The sequence below is a fragment of the Bos taurus genome, chromosome Y, assembly GCF_002263795.3.
Source record: "Bos taurus isolate L1 Dominette 01449 registration number 42190680 breed Hereford chromosome Y, ARS-UCD2.0, whole genome shotgun sequence".
Lineage (NCBI taxonomy): Eukaryota > Metazoa > Chordata > Mammalia > Artiodactyla > Bovidae > Bos > Bos taurus.
Genome location: NC_082638.1, coordinates 1,121,059 through 1,143,633, shown reverse-complemented (window position 1 = coordinate 1,143,633; position 22,575 = coordinate 1,121,059). Strand labels below are relative to the sequence as shown.

The window sequence follows — 22,575 nt, the reverse complement described above, 5'->3', positions numbered from 1 at the left end:
GAGACTGGGCGTAAGGAATTTCCGGGCATTCCTGTGGTTAGGACTTGGCGCATTCACTGCCAGGGCCCTCATTCGATTCCTGGTTGAGGAACTAAGATCTTGCAAGCTGTGCAGCACGGCGATAAAAAATGAAAAGATTCGAACCAGCGGGTAGAAAGCAAGCAAGATGCAGTGACCCGCTCACAGGGCAGTGCTCTCAGCACGAGGCATCAGTGTCGGTGTTGCTTGTCAATTATGTCCCTTCTGGGGCTTCCCACAAGGCGCTCGTGGTAAAGAACCTGCCTGCCAATGCAGCACACTCAGGAGACGCGAATTTGATCCCCGAGTCAGGAAGATCCCCTGGGGGAGGGCATGGCACGCCACTCCAGTACTCTTGCCCGGAGAATCCCATGGACGGAGGAGCCTGGCGGGCCGAAGTCCACGGGGTTGCAGAGAGTTGGACAGGACTGGAAGCTGAGTGTGTGGGTCCACGCATCCTTTTTTTTTTTTTTACCATCGGTTGTAGTTATTAGCAATCGTGTGGGTTTTCCTCTTTTTTTTTTTTTTTTTTTAACATTCTTGGGAGTGTTTCAGGGGGAAATTAGAACAGCGTGTTGGGAATTCCTGTGCAGATGGCACCGACTTCTAGAGCAGAAATTCCCAACTCCCTGCGGCAAAGCTCCGTCTTCCCCAATCTGCCACAGCCTGCTGCCATGGAGAACAGAATCAAAAGAGCAAAAAAAAAAAAAAAAAAAACCAAAAAATGCATTTAAAAAACATGCAAGGGACTGCTTTACAAGGCAAGGGGTATGGGTTTCATCCCTGGTTGGGGAGGTAAGATCCCACATACCTCTTGGCCAAAAAGCCAAAGCATAAACCAGAAACAGTATTGTAACAAGGTCATAAAGACTTTAAAAGATGGCCCACATTTTAAAAAAATGTTAAAAAAGGAAACATGCAAAAGATAAGTGCCTAATGTTGCTTTTTTTTTTTTTAAACCCCTGGGCTCAGCCGACATACAGCAACTATTGATTTTTATTTGTTTTTTAAATTTCTAAATGCATACAGTAAAGAGTCTGCCTGCAGTGCAGGAGATGGGTCCTGCTCTTTGCAACCCCATGGACTGTAGCTCACCAGGCTTCCTCTGTCCATGGGATTCTCCAGGCAAGAGTACTGGAGTGGGTTGCCATGCCCTTTTCCAGGGGGTCTTCTGGACTCAGGGATCGAACCGGGGTCTCCTGGAGCCTCCCCATGGAGAGAGGAAGCCTGGTGAGCTACAGTCCACGGGGTCGCATAGAGCAGGACAGGACTGAGCGGCTAACACTTCAACTTTTCAAATGCATCCTCACCTTCCCAGGGTGTCCGGCGGAGGGGTCACCCACGATTCGCAGGACGATGACCGTGCTGAGTAACTGATCCTGGACTACGCCCACCCCTTACGCAGGCTCCCTTTGTTATTTTTTTTAGGGAAAGCATTGAAAACACGCACTCCCTTGTTCTCAGGGGCTGGGTGACGTGGCACACACAGCTTCCTCTGTCTGTACTCCAGAGTATCCTAACATGTCCCTCCCGAGTGAACGCTGATGGACTGTATCGTGTGTGGTGCATTGAAAGCTGACCTCGCTTCTTTGTCTTCCTCCAGTGGAGTTTCTGTATTGCGACCTGGCGTCCATGAGGTCTATCCGGGAGTTCGTCCAGACGTTCAAAATGAAGAAACTGCCCCTCCACGTCCTGGTGAATAACGGTGAGTGATGATGCAAGGCTGTTCTTCGCGTCTGCACCTCTGTGTCTTCCCTGCAAATAGATTCATTGGTACTGTTTTTATAGAGCCCATATATATGTGTTCATATATGATGTTTATTTCACTCCTTCAGACTTCCTTTACTCAGACTTCCTTTCCTCTGTGTAACAGACTCTAGGTTCGTCCACATCCCTACAGCTGAGTCAGTTTCATTCCTTTTCGTGACTGAGTGATATGTCCCCAATTCTTCACTCTGAATAAGAGGCTGATGATCGAGAGGGTGGAATGGCGTGGGGTGGGGGGAGGCTCAGGAGGGCTGAATGTATATTTATGGCTGATTCACAGTGTTTACAGAAAAAAAGCAGCATCGTAAAGTAATTTTCCTCCAAGTAAACAATAAATGTTTTTGCCAACAAAGGTCCGTCTACTCGAAGCTATGGTTTTTCCAGTGGTCATGTATGGATGTGAGAGTTGGACTGTAAAGAAAGCTGAGCTCAGGAGAATTGATGCTTTTGAACTGTGGTGTTGGAGAAGACTCTTGAGAGTCCATTGGACTGCAAGGAGATCCAACCAGTCCATCCTAAAGGAAATCAGTCCTGAATATTCATTGGAAGGACTGATGCTGAAGCTGAAACTCCAATACTTTGGCCACCTAATGGGAAGAACGGACTCATTGGAAAAGACCCTGATGCTGGGAGAGATTGAAGGTGGGAGGACAAGGGGGCGACAGAGGATGAGATGGTTGGATGGCATCACCGACTCGATGGACGTGAGTTTGAGCAAGCTCCAGGAGTTGGTGACAGACAGGGAAGCCTGGTGTGCAGAAGTCCATGGGGTCACAAAGAGTCAGGAACGACTGAGCAACTGAACTGAACTGAAACAGTAAATTGGAAAAATGATGGTGAGGTCTGGTGAACTCCAGAGGTTAATTCGGGCACAGACAGGAGCTCTGGCAGTGCTTGGGGAAAGCGGGATTACCATGGAGATATAGTTTCAGTTATTGCTGAAGCTGTGTTCCACTGATGTGTTTGGCCTTTGCTATCAGGATAATCGATTTTAGGGTGTTGCTTTAAAATGAGGTAAAGTGTGCTCAGGGCTTCTCTGGTGACTCAGACGGTAAAGAATCTGCATGCAGTGCAGGAGACGTGGGTTCAATCCCTGGGTTGGGAAGATGCCCTGGAGAAGGAGATGGCAACCCACTCCAGTGTTCTTGCCTGGAGAACGCCACGGACAGTCAGGTCTGACTCTTTGCGAGCCTGTGGACCGCAGCACGCCAGGCTTCCCTGTCTTCCGCTACCTTCCTTCCTGTCTCCCCTAGGATCGTGGTGATGGTATATGATCCTTTTAATGTGTTCTTGGATTCTGTTCACTACAATTTTATGGAGGAATTTTGCATTGAGGTTCATCAGTGACACTGGCCTATAATTTTCTTTTTTTGTGAGGTCTTTGTCTGGTTTTGGTATCAGCGTGGTGGTGGCCTCGTAGAATGAGTTTGGAAGTGTTCCCTCTTTCCCTTTTAAGTATAGCAGTATGTGCATGTCCATCCCAAACTTCCTAACTATCCTTTTCGCACATCCTTCCTCCCAGTAACCATAAATTTTTTCTTTAAGCCTGTGTGTGTGTGTGTGTGTGTGTGTGTTAACTGGTCAGTCGTGTGCGACTCTTTGTGGCCCCATGGACTGCAGCCCACCAGGCTCCTCTGTCCAGGGAATTCTCCAGGCAAGAACCCTGGAGTGTGTTGCCATTTCCTCCTCCTCTATACCCGTGAGTCAGTTTCTGCTTCATGACTAAGTTCAATTGTATCATTTCTCTTTAGACTCTGCATATAAGGGATATCATATGCTGTTTCTCCTTCTCTGTCTGACTAACTTCACCCAGTATGACGATCTGGAGGTTAATGCTTGTTACTTCCAATGGCTTTCTTTCATCCTTTTTTTCACGGCTGAATACTCCTCCAATGCACATATGTACCCCATGCCGATGGACATTTAGGTCAAACCACAACTCTAAAGGGAACGATACTGGGAATATTCTGAGTCAGCAGCTGCAAACCCATTTCCTGAGTTCTGGGACCAAGGCCCTGTCCATGGTACTGATGGTGTTCAATAGAATCCGCTGAGTTAACCAAAGCTATTTGCCCAGGACCCTCCTCTGGGATAGCAACTCCTCCTTGCAAGGCGATTGGTTCAAAGGAGTTGGATTCAGACTCCCGTGGTGGTCCAGTGGTTACCAATCCCCCTCACCCCGAACCCAGTGCTGAGCACACAGGTTTGATTCCTGGTCTGGGAAAAGTTTCACACACCCTGGAGCCACTAAGCCCGTGTGCTACCAGTACTGAAGCCCTTATTCCCTAGAGCCTGTGATCCGCAATAAGCCTGAGAGTTGCAGAGAGTAATCCCCGCTCAGTGTAGCGAGAGAGAGCCAAGCAGCAGCAAAAACCCTGTGCAGCAAAAAATCAATAAATGAAATTTTAAAAAAGGTGGGTGGAGCTTGTGTTTGTAGGACCAACTCCTGTTAAACCACCCCAGGCATCAGGTCTCATGGAGAACACCCCCAGCCGCGTCCCACGGGAAAGCTTTCTGAGGGTCATGGCTAGCTGGTGGTCCTCGCTAGCTTTGCATGTTTAAAATTTATTTATTTTTATTACCATTCTTGATGGAGATTACTCTTCTAGTCTTTCTTGAATTTGTTACAGTGTTGCTTCGGCAGTATCTGTCAGAGCAAAGTTTCATGTTCTAAAGAAAGCAGTCATGTTCTGAAGCTGTAAATTATGTCCATGACAGTTGGTGAAGTGAAAGTCATTCAGTCGTGTCCGACTCTTTGTGACCCCCATGGACTGTACAGTCCGTGGAATTCTCCAGGCCAGAATACTTGAGTGGGTAACCTTTCCCTTCTCCAGGGGAATCTTCCCGACCCAGGGATCAAACTCGGGTCTCTCGCATTGCAGGCAGATTTTTTACCAGCTGAGCTACCAGGGAAGCCCAAGAATACTGGAGTGGGTAGCCTTTCCCTTCTCCAGGGGAATCTTTCCAACCCAGGGATCGAACCCAGGTCTCCTGCATTGCAGGCAGATTCTTTACAAACTGAGCCACCAGGGAAGCCCACAGTGCAAGGAAAGTCCCTAAAATTTATTATTAAAGAGAGCAATCAGGATTTTGCAGATGTTCGGCATTCCAGTCGGGGAATATTTGTGCACACAAATGGAAGGAGACTGCCTCTCTCCGCTGGTGGGGGAACTCGTGATCGAGGCTGGGGCTTCGTCCACCCCGAGAATGATTAATAGTGGACGTCCTGCAGAGCCGGTCAATATTTATCATTTATTCCCGTCCAAATTTGATGGATCTCGTTTCCCATCCTTGTGCCGGAACTTGGACAGGTTTGTGTTCACTGCTCAGAATTTATGCTTTGTCCTTGCAGGAATACATCCCATCACTCTCCCAGATGAATCTCCCAACATCAAGGATTACTAAAAACTGTGTGTTCCCCCCGCCAAATAAATGTGTCAGTGGTAACCCTGAGAAAGAACAGAGATGGCTTGCCTGGCCAGATACACAGTAACCCAGTTTTCACTGTTGATCTTCATTAGTTTAGGAACTCATAGCATAAATCAGCTCATGGACCAAGGACCGTTAGAGCTGGCCTTCCGGGCACTGGCCCCGGGGGGCCTCGGTGTCCAGAGCAGTCAGGAAAGCGGGGACTGGGGTCTGATTCTTGAGGAGCAAGTGCCCAAATGTTGTCGTTGTTCAGTCGCTCAGTTGTGTCTGACTCTGTGTGACCCCATGGACTGCAGCACGTCAGGCTTCCCTGTCCTTCACCACCTCCCAGAGTTTGCTCAAACTCGTGTCCGTTGAGTCAGTGATGCCATCCAACCATCTCATCCTCTGTTGCCCCCTTCTCCTCCTGCCTTCATTCTTTCCCAGCATCAGGGTCTTTTCCAATGAGTCAGCTCTTCTCATCAGGTGGCCAAAGGATTGGCACTTCAGCATCAGTCCTTCCAACTAATATTCAGGACTGATTTCTTTTAGGATGGACTGGCTGGATCTTTCAGCTTTGGTAATCATCATCTTGTTCTCTACATCTGTGACTTTGTTTTGTAAATAGGTTCGTTTGACTGTGTTTTTAGATTCCATGTATAACTGATACCACAGGATATTTGTCTTCCTCTGTCTGACTTACTTCACTTAATACGATAATCTCTAGTTCCGTGTTGCTGCAAAAAGCATATGTCATTCTTTTTCATGGCCGAGTAATATTCCACTGTATATATGTACCACACCTTCTTTATCCATTTTTCTGCAACATTTAGGTTGCATCCACGTCTCGGCTCTTGTAAATTGTGCAATGCAAAAGCTGTTCACAGAACTGGGTGTTTCCGATCCCACCAACCCCAGGCGTCCTGGGTGTACGTACATCAGAGGCTGGGAGGTGCTTCCAGCCAAGAATTGCTGCTGGTTGAAGCACGTCTGCCCTGCTCCTGGGGCATGGGGCAGGCATGGTGGTCTTCCCTCCGTGGTGACAGGCAGATGATGTTATGGGGAGCACGGTGGATGCACTGAGCCGTGGACCCCTCCACACGGTGCTCTCATTAATGATTTCCCCATTGACTTAAGGTAGATTCTGATCACCGTCGTTTGCTCTTTGAACGTCTACATTTTCCCTGGTCCACGGTGAGACCGTGTGTCTACTACCCCCAACCCTGGGGTCCCTCAGCCGCCCACCCCCTGGGTCCTGCTTGTGTGACGAGGATCTGGGGTCACGGTCACCCCCCCTGGTCCTGACTCGTGTCACACGCTTTCTCTCCATTTATAGCGTGTGTGTGTGTGTGTGTGTGTGTGTGTGTGAAGTCGCTCAGTCGTGTCTGACTCTGGGTGACCCCACGGACTGTAGCCCTCCAGGCTCCTCTGTCCGTGGGATTCTCCAGGCAAGGATACTGGAGTGGGTTGCCATTTCCTCCTCCAGGGCATCTTCCTGATCCAGGGATCAGACCGGCGTCTTTTACACCTCCTGCACTGGCAGGCGGGTTCCTGACTCCTGAACCACCTGGAAAGCCAAGCAGCAGCTCACTTAATCATGGGTTTAGTCATGAGTGGGGACCCTGGGAGTTTTGAACCCAGCATCCAGGGTGCTGCCGTCCACACCTGGCTCCCCCAGTAGATGAATCCCCAGATGATCTGATGCGTCTGGAACGTGGTGGGTTGTGGGGCTGTAGGCACGACAGTGATGCCCGGGCCACCGCTGTAAAAACATATTTATGCCCACAATGCTCTTGCCCAGGGCTTGCTCAGATGACCCTTGAAGATTTCCCAGGTCACCTTGAACTCCCCCTGCACCCGGAGCTTCCTCGCTGTCGACTGGAGTCAGAGAGTTTCTGCTCGAATCTGTCAGTGGGGTTTGTGTGCGGAGACCATCCGAGCTGGCACAGCCCTCAGGCTGCACGGGACCTGTCTCGTCCGTGATCGCTGGGAAATGCATAATCCGAACGGACTGAGTGAATAGGTCCAGCCTTAAAGAGATGGCTCAGGGGGTTGTCCTTCAGCTCAGATCACCGTGCACCTGACCGCAAGTGCCCCAGCCAAAAAAAAAAAAGAACACGAATGAGTCCAGTGGGTCTGTCCAGTAGCGTTAGCTCCAGAGCCCATCAGCTGGGCCGAGGTCTGGCCGTCCACACTCTCCTGGGTGCTTTCTCTGCTGCCAGTATCCAAGAAATCAAAGACCATTTTCCCCTCAGCTTCATCAACAGGGATGGAACCCAGACCCCCTGCATTGCAAGCGCGGACTCCTAACCACTGGACCACGGTGGAAGTCCCCCAAGAGCATCTTGAGGATGTGAGAAGCAGCACCAGCTTTTTTATAACCTGGTCCTCAACTCCACAGGCTGAAGCGCTGGAGACACCTTCAAATTCAACCCGCAATTCCTGCCGACCCCCGTGTCCCCTTCAGCGCCCCTGTTCCACGACGTGGCGTGTTTTCCGATGGATGCGGATACAGCAAAGGGCTTCCCTGGTGGCTCCGTGGGCAAGAATCCACCTGCCAAGCAGGAGATGCAGGTTCGATCCCTGGGTCGGGAAGATCCCCCGGAGGAGGAAATGGCAACCCACTCCAGAATTCTTGCCTGGAGAATCCCATGGACAGAGGAGCCTGGCGGGCTGCAATCCACGGGGGTCACAAAGAGTCAGACACAAATGAGTGACTAAGCACAGCACAGCACAACTGGTTCATAAATACCTGCTTTCTTGTTAATAATCATCTTTTATGAAGTACAATGGGTATACAGTGTTATATGTTGCAGGTATACAGTATGAAAGTGAAACTCTTCATCCCTCAACTGTGTCTGACTCTTTCTGACCCCAGGGACTGTAGCCTGCCAGGCTCCTCTGTCCATGGGATTCCCCAGGCAAGAACACTGGGGTGGGTTGCCATTTCCTCTTCCAGGGGATCTTCCCCACCCAGGGATTGTACCTGGGTGTCCTGCATTGCAGGCCGACTCTTTACCAGCTGACCCACAATGTAGGGGGTAGTGATTCACAATTGGTAAACTTGTAGTCCATGGATAGTTATTATAAAATGTTGGCTCTGTTCCCTGTGCTGTAAAATATATCCTTGTACTTTATTTTATACCAATGTGAAATGAAGCGAAAGTCGCTCAGCTGTGTCCGACTCTCTGCGACCCCATGGACCGTACAGTCCATGGAATTCTCCAGGCCAGAAGACTGGAGTGGGTAGCCTTTCCCTTCTCCAGGGAGATCTTCCTAATCCAGTGGTTGAACCCAGGTCTCTTGCTTTGCAGGCCGATTCTTTACCAGCTGAGCCACCAGGGAAGCCCAAGAATACTGGAGTGGGTAGCCTATCCCTTCTCCAGCAGATTTTCCCGACCCAGGAATTAAACTGGGGTCTCCTGCGTTGCAGGCGGGTTCTGTACCAGCTGAGCCACCAGGGAAGCCCAAGAATACTGGAGTGGGTAGCCTATCCCTTCTCCAGCAGATTTTCCCAACCCAGGAATTGAACTGGGGTCTCCTGCATTGCAGGCGGGTTCTTTACCAGCTGAGCTATGAGGGAATTTTATACTAATACATACTGGTTTGTACCTCTTAACCTTCTCCCCCCCTTCTTGCCCCCACCCCTTCCTTCTCTTCTGCTAGTCACCACCAGTTTGCTCCTTGTACATCTGAGTCTGTTTCTTTGTGGTTATATTCACTACTTTGTGGTATTTTTAAGATTCCACGTACAAGTGATATGATGTAGTGTTTTATCTTTCCCTGACTTATTTCTGGTAGCATAATACCTTCAAGTCCATCTGTGTTTCAGCAAATGGGATTATTTCATTCCTTTTTTTGTGACTGAGTGATATTCCATTTGACTGAGTAATATTCCGAGTAATGGGCTTCCCTGGTGGCTCAACTGGTAAAGAATCCGCCTGCAATGCGGGAGACCAGGGTTCCGTCCCTGTGTTAGGAAGATCCCCTGGAGAAGAGAAAGGGCTACCCACTCGAGTATTCTGGCCTGGAGAATCTCATGGACTGCATAGCCCATGGGGTCGCAGAGAGTCGGACACGACTGAGCGACTTTCACTCACTCACTCAATATCCTGTTGTATCTATGTCCACATCTTCTATATCCATTCATCTGTCGATAGACACTGAGGTTGCTTCCCTGTCTTGTCTGCACTGAGCATTGGGGTGCATGTGTCTTTTGAAATGGTTTTCTCTAGATATATGCCCAGGTGTGGGAATGCTGGATTAGAGGTGGAGATTTTAGATTTGACATATAAGTGATACTAAGCGCTATTTGTCTTTCTGTTTATACCTTACTTAGCTTAGTATGATCATCTCTGGGTCCAGCCATGTCTCTGCAAATGGCGTTATTTCATTCTTTTTCATGGCTGAGTAATATTCCATTATATATATATATATATATACATACATATATATATATATATATGTGTGTGTGTGTGTGTGTGTATGTATGTATGTATGTGTATATATGTATATAATGGTCTCCCACATTGCAGGCGGATTCTTTACCAGCTGAGCCACCAGGGAAGCCCATGGAATATATGGAATATTACTCAGTCAAATGGAATATCACTCAGTCATAAAAAAGGAATGAGGGAACACACACACACACACACCCCCCCCCCCACATCTTCCATGTCCATTCAGTGTCAATGGACACTTAGGTTATTTCCACGTCTTGTCTGTTGTGATTAACACTGCTAGCAACCTGCTCCAGTATTTGTGGCTGGAAAATCCCATGGACAAAAAGAACTTGGTGGGCTACAGTCCATGGGGCCTCAGAGAATTGGACACGAGTGAGCAAGCAAGCCTACAGACATATTGAAATAACCACAGTCCTTTGCCTGCATTTTGGACCACTGTCCCTCTGGTCCTCCCGTGGGGTTGCACCCGGAGCTGCTGTTATCTGAACGTGCCACAAGGGTCTCACGTCCAGAGTGGCTTTCTCCTGTGGTATGAAGTTGTCTTGTTCAGTCACTCAGTCGTGTCCGACTCTTTGCGACCCCATGGACTGCAGCACGCCAGGCCTCCCTGTCCATCACCAACTTCTGGAGCTTGCTCAAACTCATGTCCATCGAGCTGGTGATGCCATCCAACCATCTCATCCTCTGTCGGCCCCTTCTCCTCCTGCCTTCAATCGTTCCCAGCATCAGGGTCTTTTCAAATGACTCAGTTCTTTGCATCAGGTGGCCAAAGTATTGGAGCTTCAGCTTCAGCATCAGTCCTTCCAGTGAATACTCAGGGTTGATTTCCTTTAGGATGGACTGGTATGCTCTCTTTGCAGTCCAAGGGACTCTCAAGAGTCTTCTCCAGGGATGAAGTTAGTCCTGCCTGGCTCCTGGCCTCCGCTGGGCTGGTTGACGAGATCCCCACGTGTGGTCTCTGCGCCAGAACAGAGGTCTTAGGAGTGCCAGCCTTCTCTCAGGAGGCTAGCTCTGCCGCGAGAGACAGAATTCTGAAAGCTGGGGTCTTTTCTGAACATGCCCTCGGATGCTCTACGACCTTGTCACCACCGCCAAGTTCCACTCATGACAGCAGAGTTCAGGAGGCCACCGCGACTCAGGAAATGTGCTGCAGACTCTGTCTCCCGAGGGAACGCGTGTCCAGACACTGAGCAGGCTGGCTGTCCCTCTGCCTGGAGCCCTGGGTCCTTTCCCGACCAGCCTCACGTGAGCCGCGTGCCCCTGGAATGTACGCTGAGTACCCTCCCTTCTGCGGGCATGCACACAGCTTATTGAACACAGCTTCGTCCCATCCACCTTCGACATCCAGGGAACTTATCTCCAGGGAACTGTCCACATTGTCTCCAAGATGCCTCTTGACCACCTCTGCCTGGATTCTTCCAGACAGCTTCTGAAGGGCATCCCCAACACACTCTTCAGAAACGTTCTTATCACACACCTTACTTTTCATCACATGTAAAACAGATATCCAGTGCGAGTTTGGTGTATTCTTAACAATTTTTTTGTTGGGCTATAATTGATTTTCCAACGTTGTGTTTGTTTCTGCTGTAGAATAAAGTGAACCAGCCGTGTGCTGGCTTTAGTCTCTCAGTTGTGTCCGACTCTTTGCGACCCCGTGGACTGCAGCCCGCCAGGCTCCTCTGTCCATGGCATTCTCCAGGAAAGGATACTGGAGTGGGTAGCCTTTCCCTTCTCCAGGCGCATCTTTCCAAACCAGGGATGGAACCCAGGTCGCCTGCATTGCAGGCAGATTCTTTACCAGCTAAGCCCCCAGGGAAGCCCAAATGAGCTAGAGTATGCATATATCCCCTCCCTCGTGAGCCTCCCTCCCAGCCCCCACCCACCCCTCTAGGTCATCACAGAGCCCCGAGCTGAGCTCCCTGGGCTATACAGAGCTTCCCACTAGCTGTCTGCTTCACACGTGGTCGTGTGTATATCAGTCCTTTACGCCGGCCCTTTTCTCTTCTATTCTTCCCACCCTCTCCTTCCCCAAGCGTCCCCCAAACTGTTCTCTGCGTCTGCATCTCTATTACTGCCCTGAAATTAGGTTCCTCTGAACCGTTTTTCTAGATTCCGCATATATGCGTGAATGTAGGGTACTTGTTTTCGTGACTTACTTCGCTTTGTATGACAGACTCTAGGTCCATCCACATCTCTGCAACTGACACAATTTTATTCCTTTTTATGGCCGAGTAAACCCACTCCAGTACTCTTGCCTGGAAAATCCCATGGACAGAGGAGCCTGGTAGGCTGCTGTCTATGGGGTCGCATAGAGTCGGACACGACTGAGCGACTTCACTTTCACTTTTCACTTTTCATGTATTGGAGAAGGAAATGGCAACCCACTCCAGTGCTCTTGCCTGGAGAATCCCAGGGAGGGAGGAGGCTGGTGGGCTGCCGTCTATGGGGTCGCACAGAGTCGGACATGACTGAAGCGCCTTAGCAGCAGCAGAATATTCCATGGTGGGCTTTCCAGGTGGCTTGCTGGATTATGAATCTGCCTTTGATGCAGGAGACCCTGGTTCGATCCCTCAGTCTGTAAGATCCCCTGGAGGAGGGCATGACAACCCACTCCTGTACTGTTGCCTGGAGAATCCCATGGACAGAGGAGCCTGGTGGGGCTACAGTCCATGGGGTTGCAAAGAGTTGGACACGACTAAGAGACACATTCATTAGACATTCCATTGTATATATGTTACTTTTTATAGACTATGGTTTAATACAGGACAACATTTTAAAACATCTTTGAGCTTAACATCATATAATAACAGCAAACTCAGTTGATATGTGAAACTCATAGCAAAGTTTCTCATTTCAGAACCACACACGTCTAGACCCCTGACCACTGTGCAGAAAATGTCTCTAGTTGAGGAAACCTGTTCTGTTTATATAGAGGTTTTGGGAAGAAAGACGATGAGTGGGTGTAGTCTTAAAATAATGGATATTGGTTCTATGTAATTTACTGGTGTGAACTTTGCCAAGCCCCTTGACTTTTTTTTTTTTTTTTATATTTAAAAGGCATTTTATTTTAAGGGGCTTCTCAGGGCTCCCCCTGTGGCTCAGCTGGTAAAGAATCTGCCTGCAATGCAGGAGACCTGGGTTCGATCCCTGGGTTGGGAAGGTCCCCTGGAGAAGGGAAAGGCTCCCCACTCCTGTATTCTGGCCTGGAGAATCCCACTGACTGTATAATCCATGGGGTCGTAAAGTCAGAGACAACTGATCGGCATTCACTTTCACTTGTCACCTTCAGGTGGTAAAGATTCTGCCTGCCAATGCAGGAGATGAAGGTTCAATCCCTTGGTTGGCAAGATTCCCCTGGAGAAGGGAATGGCAACCCACTCCCGTACTCTTGCCTGGAGAAATCCCATGGACAGAGAAGCCTGGTGGGCTGCAGTGAAATAGTCAGAGATGACTGAGCAACTGAGCACAGTTTACAGCACATTTTATTTTAACTATAGCTATGCGTATACATCAGCCCCAAACTCACAATCTATTGGGTTGGCCAAAACATTCTTTTGAAATTTTCTGGAAGATCTTACAGGAAATGTAAACAGTCTCTTTGGAAACCCAATATTTTGTTCATTGGATTTTAGGTGCTATATGAGTGTTCCCCAGCCTGTTTGGCACCAGGGACAGATTTCACAGAAGCCAATTTTCCGGAGACTGAAGGTAGAGGGGAGTGGTGAGGGTTTCGGGAAGACCCAAGTGCAGTTGCATTGATTGAGCACTTTATTGCTGTTCTTCAGTGGCTATGTCGTATCCGACACTGCGACCCCATGAGCCGCAGCACGCCAGGCCTCCCTGTCCATCAACAACTCCTGGAGTTTACTCAAAGCCATGTCCACTGAGTCGGCGATGCCATCCCAGCATCTCATCCTCTGTCACACCTTCTCTTCCCACCTTCAATCTTTCCCAGCATCAGGATCTTTTCCAGTGAGTCACCTCTTCACATGAGGTGGCCACAGTATCGGAGCTTCAGCTTCAGTCCTTCCAATGAATCTTCAGGACTGATCTCCTTGAGGATGGACTGGTTGGATCTCCTTGCAGTCCAAGCGACTCCCAAGAGTCTTCTCCAACACCACAGTTCAAAAGCATCCATTCTTCGGCGCTCAGCTGTCTTCACAGTCCAACCCTCACATCCATAATGACCACAGGAAAAACCATAGCCTTGACTAGATGGACCTTTGTCTGCAAAGCGATGTCTCTGCTTTTCAAAATGCCGTCTAGGTTGGCCATAACTTTCCTTCCAAGGAGCAAGCGTCTTTTAGTTTTGTGGCTGCAGTCACCGGCCTTGGTGATTTTGGAGCCCAAGGAAAAAAAGTCTGTCACCGCTTCCACTTTGCTCTCATCTATTTGCCGTGGAGAGGGCTGGACACTGAGGCAGGAAGGAGTGCTGGGAGTTAGGACCAGAGTCACTGTCCTGGAGCTTGATGGCTTCCCCATTGTCTGGGGGACAGCGTAGAATCTCATCTCTCCCCACCCCGCCCCCACTCCTTTCTGACTGTCCTGAGGCCCCCTTTGTCCCCAGCCGGTGTGATGATGGTGCCCCAGAGGACCACAGAGGACGGCTTTGAGGAGCACTTCGGCGTCAACTATCTGGGGCACTTCCTGCTGACCAACCTCCTCCTGGACACCCTGCAGGAGTCGGGCGCCCCTGGCCACAGCGCCCGGGTGGTGACCGTGTCCTCGGCCACTCACTACGTGGGGGAGCTGAACCTGGACGACCTCCAGAGCAGGTGAGTCGGGGAGGCAAGGGACGTCACTTGTCCCAGGCGACGTCGCTTCCCACCTCCTGGTCTGCAGCTCAGCCTCTCTCGTGGCAAAAATCTGCAGCGACCAACACAGGCAGACCTGGGAGAGGCTGTGCGTTTTGGTTCCAGACTGCAGTGATAAAGCACATATCGCATGAAAGCGAGGCGCACAAATTGGCTTTTCTTTCTACTACATCTGAAAGGGATGCTTACTCTAGCCTGTAATTTCTTAGATGTGCAATAAATAGCATTGTGACTAAAATAACAGGGTGCAGACCTTCATTTAAAAAAATCCTTTATTGCTGAAGAATGCCAACCGTCCCCTGAGCCTTGAGTGTTCAGTTCAGTCGCTCAGTCGTGTCCGACTCTGTGCGATCCCGTGGACTGCAGCACGCCAGGCCTCCCTGTCCATCACCAACTCCCGGAGCGTGCTCAAACTCATGTCCGTCGAGTCCGTGATGCCATCCAACCGTCTCATCTCAGCGACCTGTAATCTGTTTGTAAGAGTTCTTGTGTGGTCAGTACTTCTCTAGTGGTCTATTTTATGCATAGTATCAACCGTGCATGTGTATCAATCGCTGTCTCTCAACTCATCCCACCCGGACATCCCCCTTTGGTGTCCATATGGTTGTCCTCCAGGTCTGCGTGTCTTTCTGTTTTGCAAATAAGAGCGTCTATACCATTTCTCTCCCTGGAGAAGGGAATGGCAACCTGCTCAAGTACTCTTGCCCGGAGAATCCCATGGACGGGGGAGCCTGGCGGGCTGCAGTCCGTGGGGTTGCAAAAAGTCGGACATGACTTAGCTACTGCAAACCTACTGTTTCTCTACGTTTCGCCTAAGTGTTAATACATGGTATTTGTTTTTCTCTTTCTGACTTCACTCTGCATGAAAGTCACAACCTTTTTGCAGTAGTCACATCACAGGTCACTCATCACAGCTCAGCATGACAAATATGATCCTCATGCAAAGGTTTAAAAGACTGTGAGAAAGCAGACCTTTAATTTAGATTCAGCTGGAAATATGTCCCTGAAGAAATGATAATACGAATCTCCTGGCAGCCTACATTTTTTATATTACTTGTTTCCATCTCGTGTACATTCACAAAACGAAGCTCAACATTCAGAAAACGAAGATCATGGCATCCGGTCCCATCGCTTCATGGGAAATAGATGGGGAAACAGTGGAAACAGTGTCAGACTTTATTTTTCTGGGCTCCAAAATCACTGCAGATGGTGACTGCAGCCATGAAATTAAAAGACGCTTACTCCTTGGAAGGAAAGTTATGACCAACCTAGATAGCATATTGAAAAGCAGAGACATTACTTTGCCGACAAAGGTCCGTCTAGTCAAGGCTATGGTTTTTCCTGTGGTCATGTATGGATGTGAGAGTTGGACTGTGAAGAAAGCTGAGCGCCAAAGAATTGATGCTTTTGAACTGTGGTGTTGGAGAAGACTCTTGAGAGTCCCTTGGACTGCAAGGAGCTCCAACCAGTCCATTCTGAAGGAGATCAGCCCTGGGATTTCTTTGGAAGGAATGATGCTAAAGCTGAAACTCCAGTACTTTGGCCACCTCATGTGAAGAGTTGACTCATTGGAAAAGACTCTGATGCTGGGAGGGATTGGGGGCAGAAGGAGAAGGGGACGACAGAGGATGAGATGGCTGGATGGCATCACCGACTCGATGGACGTGAGTCTGAGTGAACTCCGGGAGTTGGTGATGGACAGGGAGGCCTGGCGTGCTGCGATTCATGGGGTCGCAAAGAGTTGGACACGACTGAGCGACTGATCTGATCTGATCTCTGATCTCATGTACACCTTGCTTATAACCTAGCAACTCACAGCTGTTAAGTGTCATGTCAGAACTTCAGAGCACCATTTTCAACTGGCCCTTCACTTCTATTTGGGATTAGGGCACTGTGAAATAAAAATTCTGTCAAATTTAAAAAAAGGATACGGCAAGAATGACAGAAATGTGACACAGAGACATCAGGTGGACAGACGCTGTTTTTAAACATGGCGCCAGTAGATTTAGTCCACACGGAGCTCACCCAGACCCTTCAGTGTGCACAAAAAACCAATATCGATGACCTGCAGGAAAATGAGATCTGCCCGGGTTAGGAACTGTTTGCTGTTTTGCGGTCATACATGTAAGCACTGTCTGCATATCAGACTATTTATATTTACACTTTGAGGCAAACCCTATTACATTCTTCAACACGTGAGAAAACCGTGAAGCATAGTTCAAATTTAGTCTATGAGGCACAGCTGATGTACAGTGTTGTAATTTCCACCTTAGAGTGAAGTGCCGTCTGTATACACGTATGTCCTTTCTCTTCTTTTTGATTCTTTTCCGTGATGGCTTATCAGGGCTTCCCTGGTAGCTCAGCTGGGAAAGAATCCGCCTGCAGCGCAGGAGACCCCGGTTCGGTGCCTGGGTCTGGGAAGATCCTCTGGAGCAGGGAAAGGCTTCTACATACACATATTATATGTTATTATATATAATCATATATGGTATACATTTAATATATGGAGCTTCCCTGGTGGCTCAGATGGTAAAGAATCTGCCTACGATATGAGAGACTGGGTTCGATCCCTGGGTTGGGAAGAGCCTCTGGAGGAGGGAAATGGCAACCCAGCCAGTATTATATCATTATATATGACATATATTAATTTATATATACAACAATATTTATATAAGTATATAGCTAATATATAGCTAATCTTAATATATTTATATTTACTATATTTATGTAATAACATGTAAATGTAATATTGTATAATACTGCGTATATTATATAATATATATTAAACATATAATTGTTAAATATATTGAATATATAACTTTTAAACTTGAACAGTTAAACTTATTTAACTTAAATAATTGTGTTAATATTTATATAATTGTATGTATAAGCATAATTATACTAGCATAGTCACATATATTATCATATTCATATCATCATTTGCATGTGTGTTAGTTGGTCAGGACTCTTTGCGACCCCATGGACCGTAGCCCACCAGGCTCCTCCATCCGTGGGATTCTCCAGGCAAGAATACTGGAGTGGGTATTAATTTCCCATTTCCGTATTAATATATAGTATATATATATTTTCCATTTCCATATAATATATAGTATATATATATAAATATATAGTATATATACATTTCCCATTTCCGTATTAATATATAGTATATATATATAAAATCATTTCCATATTAATATATAGTATATAAATTTACCATTTCCGATATATAATGGGAAATATATTTCCCATTTCTGTATTAATATATAGTATATATATATAATAATTTCCATATTAATATATAGTATATAAATTTAAAGATTATATTGTATTTATTGTCTAACATTGGCTATATTCCTCGTGCTGTAAAACATATCCTTGTTCCTTATTTAACTTTGTTACTTTGTGGACACGCCCTGCTGCATGCAGGGGTCTTAGTTCCCTGACCAGGGATCAAACTCACATCCGTTGGCTGGGAGGTAAAGTCTTAATGACTAGAACACCAGGGAAGCCCTCTGGTCCCGTTTCTGCAGCTTATTTTATGCTGTTGATGTTGTTTAGTGGCTCAGTCGTGTCCGACTCTCTATGACCCCAAGGAGTGTAGCCCACCAGGCTCCTCTGTCCATGGGATTCTCCAGGCAAGAAAACTGGAGTGGGTTGCCGTTCGCTCCTCCGGGGGAGCTTCCGGACTCAGGGATCGAACCCATGCCTCCTGCATCACAGGCAGATTCTTTACCACTGAGCCACGGGGGAAGCCCTTTAGACAGTACCTATTTTTTCTCTGATGAGAACTTGAAAAACTCTTTTTTTTTTTTTTTTTTTTAGTGCAAATGTATGATCTACTGCATTCCTAGCGTCTTGCTAGCAATGAATGCCCTTCCTCACTGTGCCCACTTAACACCTGGTCTCTGGTGACTCAATATCCTTACTGCGGTGGGCTTAGATTGGCTCTGAGTTCAGTGCCAGACCCAGACCAAATATAACACTCAGCCTTGTAAACACCACTTACATGAAACGCAGGTATCAAAGCCCAGTGTCCTCTTCTCAACCGAGAAAACCACGCTGCTGCAATTTAGGATAAGATTTCCCATCTCTAAGGAATGCTTTCCTAGGTTGTTCATCAAGAACCAACCCTTTAGAGAATTATCGCGTCTTTGCTTCAGTACACAGATTTGCGAGTATTGTGTTTAAAATACAATCCTTCACCTTTCCTTCTCTTGGCTTTAAGATAGAGAAAGTGACAGGGATCTGAACATGCCAACTCATATGTGCCATTTTGATATACAGATTATTTTGAGCTGAAGGCCATTGCGAAGCGACAGATGCAGAAAGATGCCTTTCTAGAACTTCCCTTATTGAACTAAAAACAGAAACTTATGAGAAGTGAGGACTTCCCAAGTCTTTGGCATTTCTTTTCTATGAAATCCCCCATACCTGTGAAATTAGAAGTGAAATTTATGTGTTTCCCTTGTTAATCTGACCGTTGTTGCTTTAATTTGCATGCCTTCGTTACAGAACATAAAAGTATGGAAGAAACATTTTTTTTTTTTCCTTTCCAACAAAAAGGCTACCACAGTAATATCTCTACTTCTGTTTTCGATTGGCCTTCAAATTATTTATGAGGTAGTTATATTAATAAGTTACTGTTTACTGAAAACAAAGGTGTATTTATGGTTTCAGTTTAAGGTTTTGAGACCGTGTATTACAAAGGGCACTTAGTAAAAGCCTCATGTTTCGGAGCAAGTTGTGTAGACATTGTATGAATATCTTCTGCTTTAGTGTGTGGGTTGACTTTTCCTTTTGGCTGCCTGCTGGCTGTTAACCTTGTAATCATCTCTTCATTGTTTTCAATACCTAGGGCGTCTGCTGTCCCTCGGGGCTTTACTTAGAAACTCTAATGGGAATCCTGTTCTCTAGTATCTCAGCTCTGATTCTTCTCCATTTCCACTGTGGATGTTTCTTTATCTTTCAAAGCACGAGGGAACCACTCCTGAAATTACTTGTACTCTTTGTTTTTCTTCTTTTTTTTAAAAAAAAACTCCTTTAGAGAAAAGTATTGACTTTTTCCATTGTCTCTTGTCTGTGGTATTGTAGAGAACCATAACTCTTAAACTCATAAACTCTTAAACCATAGCCCGTAAACTCAAAGTTTTAGCATATTTATTGTTTCACTGCAGTATGAATGCCTTATAAGGTTGTGTTTCTGCTGTGCAATGAAGTGAATCAGCTATGTGCATACGTATAATCCCTTCCCTCCTGACGTTCCTTTGCACCCCTCATCCCACCCCATTAGGTCATCTCAGACCACAACGCTGAGCTCCCCGTGCTGCACAGCAGCTCCCCACTAGCTAGCTATGTTACGCGTGGTGGTGGATAGATGTAAGTGCTACTCTCTCAGTTTGTCCCACCCTCTGCTCTCCCCACCACACCCCATGTCTGCATGTCTGTCTCTACATCAGTTTCTGTATTCTTGCCCTGCAAATGGGTTCCTCGGTACCAACTTTCCAAATTCCCTGCTACTGCTGCTGCTGCTAAGTCGCTTCAGTCGTGTCCGACTCTGTGCGACCCCAGAGACGGCAGCCCACCAGGCTCCCCCATCTCTGGGATTCTCCAGGCAAGAACACTGGAGTGGGTTGCCATTTCCTTCTCCAATGAATGAAAGTGAAAAGTGAAAGGGAAGTCGCTCAGTCATGTCTGACTCCTAGCGACCCCACGGACTGCAGCCGACCAGGCTCCTCCGTCCATGGGATTTGCCAGGCAAGAGTGCTGGAGTGGGTTGCCATTGCCTTCTCCATCCAAATTCCCTATACATGCATTAATATACAGTAATTGTCTTTCCCTTTCTGAGTCACTGCAATCTGTGTGACAGATACTCTCGGTCCATCCACATTGTGAGAAATGACCCAATGTCTTCCCTTCTTTATGGCTTAGTAATATTCCATGTACATATTACGGCATTCTCTTTATCCATTCACCTGCTGATGGACGTCTAGGTTGCTTCCAGGTCCCGGCTACTGTCAATAGAGCTGCAGTGAACATTGGTATTCTCGTGCATTTTTGAAGTGTGCTTTTTCTCGGGAAATATACTCAGGAGTGGGGTTGCTAGTCATAGCTTAGTTTTATTTTTTGTTTTTTTTTTTTTAAAGAATCTGCATAGTAGTCTCCATAGAGGTAAGCCATAATTCTGTCAATGGATCAGTTTTCCTTTAAGGAACCTGGACATTTCCGGCGTCTTCTCTTCTTTCTCAACTTGACGACTGTCCTTCTCTCCCAAACAGCCCTGTTGATTCAGGAGCAAACGGATGTGTGTGCTGTAAAAACAGTCAAATGCCAACAGCAAAGTTGAGCCTTTACCTCCCTGTACTTCATAACCCCCTCATTCCTGGAGCTTTCTCCTCCCCTGCTGGGAAGAGAGGAACAACTTGCCAGAAACAGGCATCTTAACTATAATTGGGGGGTTGTCGTGGATCCGGGGGAGGGCATTTGTGCTTGCAACTCTGCTGTATTATCGTCTCCGTTACTCCCTCCAACAAAAGATGCGTTTGGAGTTCCTCTGGCAAATGCTCTGCCGAAGCTTGTCCTGCGTCACCCTTGGCCGACCTGCCCTTTTACTCATCGCTGAGACAAAGGACTCGGGGCTTATTCTCCAGCTTAAATTGCAGGGCCCCCCTGGCAGAACCTCAGAGTCTGCAGGTGGCCTCTTGTGACAAGGGGCTGGCTGCCCGCGACGCCGTGGGAGCCTGCTGACAAGGAAGAAAGTTGCTGCCCGGGGAGACGGCAGGAGGTGGGACGGAGTCCCCGAGGGTGTTGGCGTGGTTGTCACATTCTGACAGCCGAGAGCCCACGTGTGCAATTTACAAAACAGCTTGAGGTCGTTTTTTTTTTTTTTTTTTTCCAGAAAGCCTCACTAGTCAATGACACTTACGTGACTTCATTTCTCAGTCTTATCATTGCTTGTCCTGTTTTCTACATCTAAGTATTTCCCTTTTCTCATTTTTTTCCCTCTTGTGTGCTTTTCCTCGGTCATGTTTCCCGATTTTGCTTTTCTGAATCATTGAGTCCATTTAGTTCATTTAATGCAATTTTCAATTCCTGTTTAGTAAGAGCCTTTGTGAGTAAGAGGCATTGAACTCCAGCGAGTGCTTTTTTTTTTTTTTTTTTTTTGCTTCTCATGTCAGGATGGATTTCTTTCTTTTTCATCTTTGACTGCCTTAAGTTCCCACAAGGGTGAATTCCGTGGATGGATTTTCTCCGAATGTTAAGAGTCACCACTGGAGTTGAAAATGGAGAATAATGTAGAATCTGGGGCACGTTGAACCAGGAGAAGAAACACGAGTGGGGCTGCGTTCACATCCACAAAATTACAGAAAAAGAAGTCCGGACGGGAAGACAATGACCGATCCCCCATGAATCAGACATGAAGTATTTTGCCAGGAAGACTTCCTTGGTTTTCTTTATGTTTCAGACTTGTTCTTTTTTCCACGTGGGCCATTTCTGAAGTCGGTATTGAATGTGTTATAATGTAGCTTCTGTTCTTTCCTGTGGATAGTTGAATTCTCACGTTTTAATGTAACTTTCACAATTTCAAGTGCTAGCTTTTCTTTTTAAGCACAAATCACTTGGGTTTTTTATTTGTGGATTTATTGTTGATGACAAAAAAAAAAAAGGATAAAAGCCTCAAAACTGGTCTTTGTTATTTATTCTTTTAAATTTCATTGGAATGCTTTACACCATTGTCTCTTATGTATTGGTTTTTTTAACCATGAGGCATGTGGGATCTTGTCTCCCTGACCAGGGATCAAACACATAGCCCCTGCGTTGGCAGGTAGATTCTTAGCCACTGGACTGCCAGCAAAGTCCCCAGTAGAGATAGTAACGAGCTCTTCATTTTACGCAGGCTGTGTAGCTCTGCATAAAATTACTAGCTAAAAGACTCTGATGCTGGGAGGGGCTGGGGGCAGGAGGAGAAGGGGATGACAGAGGATGAGGTGGCTGGATGGCATCACCGACCTAACGGACGTGAGTTCGAGTAGACTGCGGGAGTTGGTGATGGACAGGGAGGCCTGGCGTGCTGCAATTCACGGGGTCGCAAAGAGTCAGACACG

General features: G+C 47.2%; 1 protein-coding gene across 6 annotated transcripts in view; it reads left to right on the top strand.

The window, feature by feature from the left end:
* Positions 1-22,575, top strand: part of DHRSX (dehydrogenase/reductase X-linked) — a 223,723-nt gene that overhangs the window by 104,563 nt on the left and 96,585 nt on the right. For all 6 annotated transcript variants that reach the window (XR_009493644.1, XR_009493643.1, XM_059884017.1 and 3 more), the window contains exons 4-5: positions 1,622-1,723; positions 14,224-14,431. Coding sequence is in view for 4 of the 6 variants with exons in the window: in XM_059884017.1 (XP_059740000.1) it covers positions 1,622-1,723; positions 14,224-14,431 (310 nt within the window). In the remaining 2 variants the exon portion in view is untranslated. The remainder of the gene's footprint in view (positions 1-1,621; positions 1,724-14,223; positions 14,432-22,575) is intronic.